This window comes from Pelodiscus sinensis, unplaced genomic scaffold (assembly GCF_049634645.1).
Source record: "Pelodiscus sinensis isolate JC-2024 unplaced genomic scaffold, ASM4963464v1 ctg85, whole genome shotgun sequence".
NCBI classification, from domain to species: domain Eukaryota; kingdom Metazoa; phylum Chordata; order Testudines; family Trionychidae; genus Pelodiscus; species Pelodiscus sinensis.
Window position 1 is genome coordinate 402598 of NW_027465930.1, and position 9109 is coordinate 411706.

The 9109-nt window shown below is 63.5% G+C and overlaps 1 protein-coding gene across 1 annotated transcript; it reads right to left on the reverse strand.

The window, feature by feature from the left end:
• Positions 1 to 6703: 6703 nt before the first annotated feature.
• Positions 6704 to 8757, reverse strand: SCRT1 (scratch family transcriptional repressor 1). Its single transcript, XM_075916841.1, has 2 exons — positions 8643 to 8757; positions 6704 to 7440 (listed from the first exon to the last, which is right to left on the reverse strand). The coding sequence occupies exons 1-2, from the start codon at positions 8755 to 8757 to the stop codon at positions 6719 to 6721; spliced, it is 837 nt and encodes a 278-aa protein (XP_075772956.1). The 3' UTR covers positions 6704 to 6718.
• Between the last annotated feature and the right edge of the window lie 352 nt (positions 8758 to 9109).

Consider the following 9109-nt stretch of genomic DNA (forward strand, 5'->3'; position numbering starts at 1 on the left):
GACTCTCCCAGCAGAGGCTGCCTGCTTAGCCGCAATCTATGGCGGTTGCAGGGGGGCAGGGAGCCTGACGACGCTGGGCAGAGCTGAGTGGGGACAAGAAGGGGGAGGGGAGGGGGGGCAGACAGACAAGCCGACAGAGTCAAGTTCTCTCCGGCTCCCACCTTCTTTGATCCTTCCCCCCTGCACCGCCAGCCCCAGTGGCACCCCTGCCCTTTGCCCTTCGCTTCTGCGGCTACCGGCGCCTGCCTGCTCCAGCCGGGCCTGGCCCGCAGCCCGGACAGGGATTCAGCGGCACCGCCTCCGGGGGCTGGGCCTGGGAGAACACTGGGCCAGCCCAGTGTCCTGTCCAGGACGCAGCCAGCGCCAGGGGCCCCGAGGGCGCGCACGGAGCAGGGGGCCAGTGCGGGATCCCTCCCCTGCTGCCCAGGCCCAGCCCAGAAAGAGGAGGAGCCAGGGGCAGCTCCAGAGGCTTCCAGGCTGCAAGAGAACCAGCTCCTCTGCCCCACGTGAGCAGCAAGAGCTGCAGTGTAAGTCGAGGACAAGAAGAGAGGAGGACACCGGGGGCCTCTCCGGCCCCTCCCTGCTCCCCTCCAGCCCCCCGTTCCCCTCCAGCCCCCATAACTCCCCTCCCACTCCCCTCCAGCCCCCCAACCTGCTCCCCTCCAGCCCCCAGCCCCCACCCCACTCCCCTTCTGTTCGTGCCCTTCCTGATTCCTCTTCCTCCCCTCCCCATAACGCCTCCCTGCCCCCTTGCCCCCTCCCACCACCACCACCAGCCCTGGAGGGGGAAGCGTCCCTCTTGCTCTCACAACCTCCCCCCCCCCCCCCCCGCCCCGAGCATAAAGGACCAGCAGGAGCCAAGACAAAGGCAGGTCCCCTCCTGTTGCATCTGCCTGTGGCTGGGGCTCCAGAGTGCAGGCCCAGCCAGGCCCCCCCTCCAGCTCCCGCAAGGCAGAGTCCGGGAGGGGCACAGACCAGCCCCCCACCACTTCGTACACACCGCCCCTCCCCCACCCTAGGCACACACCTCTCCCCCACATTTCCCGTGTCTCTCCTCGGAACTCCCTCCATCTCCACACCCCATACACACACCCCCGCTCCCCATAGCTCCCCCACGCGGCACACACCCCTCCCCACCCCATACACACACACACCCTTCCCCATAGCTCCCCCACGCGGCACACACCTCTCCCCCATAGCTCCCCCACAAGGCATACACCCCTCCCCACCCCATACACACACACACCCCTCCCCCATAGCTCCCCCACGCGGCACACACCCCTCCCCACCCCATACACACACACACCCCTCCCCCATAGCTCCCCCACGCGGCACACACCCCTCCCCACCCCATACACACACACACCCCTCCCCCATAGCTCCCCCACGCGGCACACACCCCCCCCCACCCCATACACACACACCTCCCCCCATAGCTCCCCCACGGGGCACACACCCCTCCCCCATAGCTCCCCCACGCGGCACACCACCCCTCCCCACCCCATACACACACACACCCCTCCCCCATAGCTCCCCCACCCCATACACACACACCTCCCCGCATAGCTCCCCCACGGGGCACGCACCCCTCCCCCATAGCTCCCCCACGCGGCACACACCCCTCCCCACCCCATACACACACACACCCCTCCCCCATAGCTCCCCCACGCAGCACACACCCCTCCCCCATAGCTCCCCCACGAGGCATACACCCCTCCCTCACCCCATACACTCACACCCCTCCCCCATAGCTCCCCCAAGCGGCACACACCCCTCCCCCACCCCATACACACACACCCTCCGCATAGCTCCCCCACGCGGCACACCCCTCCCCCCACCCCATACACACACACCTCCCGCATTGCTCCCCCACGCGGCACACACCCCTCCCCCACCCCATACACACACACACACACCCTTCCCCATAGCTCCCCCACGCGGCACACACCCCCTCCCCCATAGCTCCCCCACGAGGCATACACCCCTCCCCACCCCATACACACACACACAACCCTTCTCCATAGCTCCCCCACGCGGCACACACCCCTCCCCCCATAGCTCCCCCACGCGGCACACACCCCTCCCCACCCCATACAGACACACACCCTTCCCCATAGCTCCCCCACGCGGCACACACCCCTCCCCACCCCACTACACACACACACCCTTCCCCATAGCTCCCCCACGCGGCACACACCCCTCCCCACCCCATACACCACACACACCCCTCCCCCATAGCTCCCCCACGCGGCACACACCCCTCCCCCACCCCATACACACACACCTCCCCCCATAGCTCCCCCACGGGCACAACACCCCTCCCCCATAGCTCCCCCACGCGGCACACACCCCTCCCCACCCCATACACACACACACCCCTCCCCCATAGCTCCCCCACGCGGCACACACCCCTCCCCACCCCATACACACACACCCTCCCCCACAGCTCCCCCACGCGGCACACACCCCTCCCCCATAGCTCCCCCAAGAGGCATACACCCCTCCCCCACCCCATACACTCACACCCCTCCCCCATAGCTCCCCCCAAGCGGCACACACCCCTCCCCCACCCCATACACACACCTCCCGCATAGCTCCCCCACGCGGCACACACCCGTCCCCCCACCCCATACACTCACACCCCTCCCCCATGCGTCACACACCCCTCCCCCACCCCATACACACACACACACACACCCTCCCCCATAGCTCCCCCAAGCGGCACACACCCCTCCCCCACCCCATACACACACACCCTCCCGCATAGCTCCCCCACGCGGTATACCCCTCCCCCATCCCATACACACACACCTCCCGCATTGCTCCCCCACGCGGCACACACCCCTCCCCCACCCCATACACACACACACACACCCTCCCCCATAGCTCCCCCATGCGGCACACACCCCTCCCCCACCCCATACACACACACACACACACACCCTCCCCCATAGCTTCCCCACGCGGCACACACCCCTCCCCCACCCCATACACACACACACACCCCCTCCCCCATAGCTCCCCCACGCGGCACACACCCCTCCCCCACCCCATACACACACACCCTCCCCCATAGCTCCCCCATGCGGCACACACCCCTCCCCCACCCCATACACACACACACACACACACACCCTCCCCCATACTCCCCCACGCGGCACACACCCTCCCCCACCCCATACACACACCTCCCCCCATAGCTCCCCTAATCCCCCCAGCTCCTCAACCCGGTACACTTGCCTTCCCATACACACAACCATCCCCCCACAGGTCTCCCACCCCATAACTTCCCCCCACGCGGCACACACCCTCCCCCATAGCTTCCCCCACTCGGTACACGCCCCTCCCGCTGATTCCCCCCCAGCTCCCGTATCAATCCGTCACCCGCGCACCCCGCACCGCACGCACCATTGAGCCCGCCGGCCTGGCAGGCGGCTGGTTCGCCGGGAGGCGCTCGGAGCTTTTCTCCCCGCCCATCCGGCGCGCCCCGCCCCAGCCCCTCCCGAGTAGCGGGATCCCCCCCTCGCGGCGCCCGCCCCGCAAACAGGCCGGGACCTGTAGCGCCTGGGCGGAGCCGCGGGGAGCGCCCGGGGCCGCTGAGCCGGGCGGGTCCAGGCCCCCCGCTGGCCCCAGCCCGAGCGCCGCTTTGTTCGGCAGAACAATACCGGGCCTGCGACCGGGGGCGGGGCGGGGCGGGGGGCGGAGAGAGGCGCGGGGTCGCGCCGGCCCCTTTGTGCTGCGGGGGCCGCCCCGTGACACATCGGCCTGCGCCGCCAGCCCTGTCGGGGCTCGGGCCGGTAACGCCTTGGCTCGGAGCCGCGCGCCGGGTCCCTGGGCATCCCGGGCGAGCAGCTGCTGTTCTCCCGGCAGGTAGCGCCCCCCAGGCGCCCGGGCCGCTCCGCCAGGCCGGGAATCGCCTTTGTGTGGCGGGCTCGCTAAGATGGAGCCCGGACGCGAGCGGCAGGCGGGGAGGGGCGCACGGAGCAGGGCTCCGGGACGCGCGGGGACTCTCCCGCCAGGGGCTCTCGGGTAGCCGGCAGTTCAAGGCGGGTCCTTCCCCCGCAAGTCCAACAGGCCGGCTGGCAGAATTTGGTTCCAGCTCGCTCCGGTTCTGCTGAGGTAGCAGGTCTTGCAAATGCGCGGGGGGGGGGCTCCGAGACCCCTCAGACCTGCTGCTCCTACCCGCAGCTGAGAGCGAAAGGGGGGATCACATCCCCCCCCTCCCGGGGTTATCACCGGCCCCTGCGCAAGAAGCGGCTAAAAACAAAGCACCAAACAAAAACCCTCTCTCCATTGTCCATTTTATTTTGTTTTCTTTTTATTGTGAAGTGCGCCGAGCGGCCTGGTGCCATTGTGCTTTACTGGGACATCATTCAAATACTGGCTCCAAAAAACTTTTTTTTTTCCCGGGGAAAAGTCTCCAGAAACCGGTTTAGATTCTTTACAGCTTGTAAAAATCATGTAAATTTCCAAATGGTATTTACAAGGCATTCTTGCAATATACAGTTCCCTTTTTTTAATAAGTACAAAAAACAGAGGTCTAGCTAATACAAGTTCCTTCTACCTGAATTCTAGTAAGGTTCTTTTTTTTTTTATGTTGTGCTGCTTTAAGTTATTCATCAAATGGAAAGACTAAAAGAGGAAGTGCTGGATAGGTAAAAAGAGCAGGGGCATCCACGTGGCTTTTCCCAAAGAAGGTGATGGCATGTTTGCCTCCCGAGGGGGCGTGTGTTAGTTCTTTGTGGGCCGGGGGCGAGTGTGCGGGGGGGGGGGGGGGGGAAGAAATTCCGAACAGCTTGCCAGAGGAGAGCTAGGTAATTGTCCCCGGATGCTGGAAATCTTTACAAATAAAAAGTCCTTCAAGCCAAGGTGGATGTTCCTTCAAGATCTGCTAGAAAAAGGTCACTAGATCGTCGCTTGTAGTGTCCCCCTGGCTCACGCCACAAGCCTCTAATCCTACATCTACAATGAAGTCAAAGGCAGGCAGTGCATACAGTAGAAGAGAAGGAAGAGTCGGCATATATTCTATTTCACTACATTGGCATAGTCCCTGATATTCGTTGCTATTAAGAATATTGGATTAAAATGTACCTGATTTCTCAGTAATACTATTTGTCTTAAAAATAACATGCATTACGTTAATTATTGCTCTATAAGTTTCAGTATTGGACTCCTAAGGAGACATATTGCCCTCAGATATACTATCTAAAAGTTTGGCAAACAAATAAACATCCCAAGAACTCAACCCAGAATCCAAAGCATCATAAAATTGGCATAGATTTAAATACTTTTTTTCCTTTTTTTGCATGCAAACAATTCAAAGTGTTAGAAAGGGTGGCAACGAAAAAAGTCGGTTCGGTTTTTTTTCTTCTTCAAAAAAGTGACGAAGACTTTGGCATAGTAAGGAGATATTGGCAACCAACGGAGAGGAGGTTGGAAGTAAACAACCGTGCAACTCATTGTGGAATAAAGAAATGGCAAATAAATAAATTCAGCCGGGAGCGTCCCGAACATAAATACAGAAATAAATACGGGGGGAAGACCCCCCCAGTGTCTATAGAGATATATCTTTTAAAAAATCTGCGAAATAAATATATAAGAAATCAACTCAGACATTTGTGTAAAAGAGACACTAAAAAAAACCACACCCTGTGGAAAATGAATCAAATAAAAAAGGTACCCAAGAGACTCACGCTCATGAATTATTCAGTATTGTTTTACCTTTGCAGGCGGACACTTTGTGGTCATTGGCTGCGGAGTGCGAGTTTGTTTGTTTTTTCTTTTTCTTTTTTTTTCGTGTTTTTCCTTCTTCGCTTCACAAAAGGTTGAAGCCTTTGAAAGCAAAAGCCGAGGGGGGGAGGGGGGGCTGCCCTCGCGGCTGGGTTCCCGGCCGGCAGGGAGAGGCAGGTCCCAAGGTCCCTGCGAGGAGGAGCAGGCGGGATCTGAGTCAGTTTCCAGGGGGGGCTCGGTTGCTGTGCTCTGTACTGGAGTTGGGGGCTGGGCATGCGGGGGGACCCCGAGGAGGATTGGGGGCTCCCAGAGAAGGCTTAGAGAGATGGGGATGGGGGTCCCAGAGAGGCGGGGAGGAGGGACCCCGAAAGGGATCGGAGAGGTGGGGGAGGGGTCCCAGAGAGTGCTTGAGAAGTGGGGGAGGGGACCCCTCCAGGGACGGGAGAGGGCAGGGGCTCCCGGAGAGTGCTCGGGTGGGGGACCCCTCCGGGGATGGATGGGGAGGAGCTCCCCGAGATTCTCGGAGGGGGAGGGGACCCCGCCAGGGACGGAGTGGGAGATTCTCGGAGGGGGGACCCTTCCAGGGATGGGGAGTGCTGGGAGGGGGCCCCGTGAGGGATGGGGGAAGGAGGGGATCCCGGAGAGCGCTCGGACGGGGGGAGAGGGACCCCGCCAGAGATGGAGGAGGAGGGGATCCCGGAGAGTGCTTGGTGGGGGCCCGTCAGGGATGGAAGAGGAGGGTCTCCCAGAGATTATTGGAGGGAGCCAGGGGGACTCCGCCAGGGCTGGGGAAGGCGCTCCCGGAGGGCGCTCGGAGGGGGGCCCGCCGGGGCGCAGGGAAGGGGCTCCCGGAGGGGAAGGGGAGTGCTCGAAAGGGGTCCCGCCAGGGCTGGGGAGGGAGCGCTCGGAGGGGGCCCCGCCGGGGCTCGGGGGAAGGGCTCCCGGAGGGCGCTCGGAGGGGGAGGGCCCCGTCGGGGGGCGCCCCCGGTCAGGTCTCGCTGGGGCTGAGCGGGGGGGCGGCCCCCTTGAAGCAGGCCGACTCGTAGTGCTTGTTGAGATAGGACTTGAGGGCGAAGGTCTTGCTGCAGCGCTTGCACTTGAAGTGCTTGAAGGCCGAGTGGGTCTGCATGTGGGCGCGCAGGTTGGAGCGGTCGGCGAAGGCCTTGCCGCAGTGCGCGCAGCCGAAGGGCTTCTCGCCCGTGTGCGAGCGCATGTGGCCCTGCAGCAGCCAGGGCCGGCTGAAGGCCTTGCCGCACACCTCGCACTTGTGCTTCAGGTCGTGGGTGAGCAGGTGCATGGCCATGGCCGGCATGGACACGTAGACCTTGCCGCACGTCGGGCACTTCTTGGCCATCTTGCTGTCCAGGCTGCGGTGCGTCTGCTTGTGCCGGCTCAGGTTGGACGAGGTGGCGTAGGTCTTGCCGCACTCGCTGCACCGGTGCCGCTGCAGGCTGCGCGCCCCGCTGGCCGCCTTGCGCCGCGACCGCCCGTCCGTGATGAAGAAGGCGTCCACGGCGTAGCCCTCGCTCACCGCCGCATCGCCGTTGATGTAGCCGGCCGCGATCTCCGAGTGCGGGCTGTCGGGCGGCTCCGAGTCCGGCGCGCCATAGTCGCCGTGCGCCCCCGGGTAGATCGGGTCGGGGGAGGGCACTTTGAGGGCGCTCTCGCCTTCATACACCGCCGGGGTGATGTAGTCGCTGATGTACCCTGCTGCGGGGGGCCGGGCGGGGGCAGAGACAAGGAGAGGCTGGGTCAGTCAGGGAGGGGCCGGGGCATGGGAGCCGGGGAGCTCCGTGGCTAGCAAGCGCAACAAGGTACCCCCGCCAGCTGCCCGCGGCGGGGAGCCGGCTCCCCGGGAAGTGCCGAGAGCGGAGCCGGCTCCCCGCGCTCTGCTAACGGCCCTGGCGTTGTACGAACCTCCCCCCACCCCATCCACCCTCTTCAGCATCCGCCGAGCTCCCCTCTCGCTCCGCCCGCGCGGGGAGGAGAGAGGGAGGCTGGGGACCGCCGCGCCGAACGCTCATTAAGATTCCTTTGAATCCCCGGCGAGGAAGGGCAGGGAGGTGCGGCGGCGCCCCTCCCCCCGCCCCCCGAAAAGCCCCGCAGAGGTGACCCCTTCCTCGCGGGGGAACACTCAAGGTCAGTCCGGCGGACGAGCCGGGCCCGGGACAGGATCTCGCCGTCATTGCCAAATAAATAAATAAATAAATAAATAAATAAAAGCCCCGCTTCAGCACAATTGCTCCCCATTATGCAACACGCTGCAGACGTGCTGCAAGCGCCCGGCGCCAGCGGTGTGAGCAGCACCCCGCAAGGCAGGAGCTCTCAGACCCGCGCCATGGCTGGGGGGAGGGGAGGGGGTTCCCGGAGCCTGGGTCCTTTCCAGGGGAACTTTCTACCCAGCGGCTTATTCGCAGCGTGCACAATGAATGGGCCAGCGCGAGCCACGAGGCAGCCCCCAGCGCGCACGAGCCCCGAGGCTGCTAACAGTTGTCCTTGAACTTGTCTATGGGCAGACAAAAGGGCCTTCCAAGCAACACACAAAATCTGCCTCGGTACATTTCGACCCCTCCCCCCCCGCCGCTCCTGCACTGTGCACCCCCCACACACACCCCTGCACCGCCTTGGTACCTTCTTCTTTTTTTCAAGGTCTAAATTTAGTGCCGTTGTAGGAACAGAGCGATTGGGCTGCATGAAAATGTGCAGAGTCAACAACCTCTGAGCAGCAGCCCCCGGCTCAATATGGCTCGGCGCAGGCTGCATTCCAGGGAAGGAGGCGGCTGCTCGGAGGAATGTGCGCCCTGAGCGCAGCGCATCCCCAGCGCAGGCCGCGGGGCCCTGCCACACCGGGCACGGGATGCCCCAGTCTCCCTCCTGCCCCCCTCGCAGGCCCCCACGGCAGCGGCTCTTACCCTTGTCATGGAGCCGGGAGCTGAAGTCCGCTCTGGATCTGCCGTACGAGGTCTCTAGCTCAGCTGAGGAAAAATCATCCAGTTTCACCTTTTTGACCAGGAAAGATCTTGGCATGGTTCCTGAGCGCGGCCGCAGCGGGGGGGGGGGGGGGGGGGGGGGGCGGCGGCTGGGGCAGCTGGCGGGGGGGGGGGAGCAATGTACCCACAAAAAAATCCCTTACAAAACCGCAGTTAGAAAAATATCCCGGCGCGCTCTGGCTTTATGGCTTGCTCTGGTTTGTTGGTTTTTTTTGCTTGCTCGGACGTGCTGTTCCAAGCCGTGTGCAATCCCGGGGACGGCTGCTTTGTACACCCGAGCAGGCGGCTGGCTTCCCAGGCCGGTCTGGCGCCCTCCAGCGCGGCTCCAGCGCCCGCCCTGAGCGCCAGGGGTTACCGAAATCCAGCGGGCTCCTCCGGCATCGCCTGCG

Excerpts from the sequence above, each read along its gene's own strand:
- SCRT1 (XM_075916841.1), bottom strand. The coding sequence starts at position 8,757 with ATGCCAAGATCTTTCCTGGTCAAAAAGGTGAAACTGGATGATTTTTCC. Across the intron at positions 7,441-8,642 it reads CTCCCGGCTCCATGACAAGG|CAGGGTACATCAGCGACTAC; the intron begins GTAAGAGCCGCT and ends GGCCCCCCGCAG.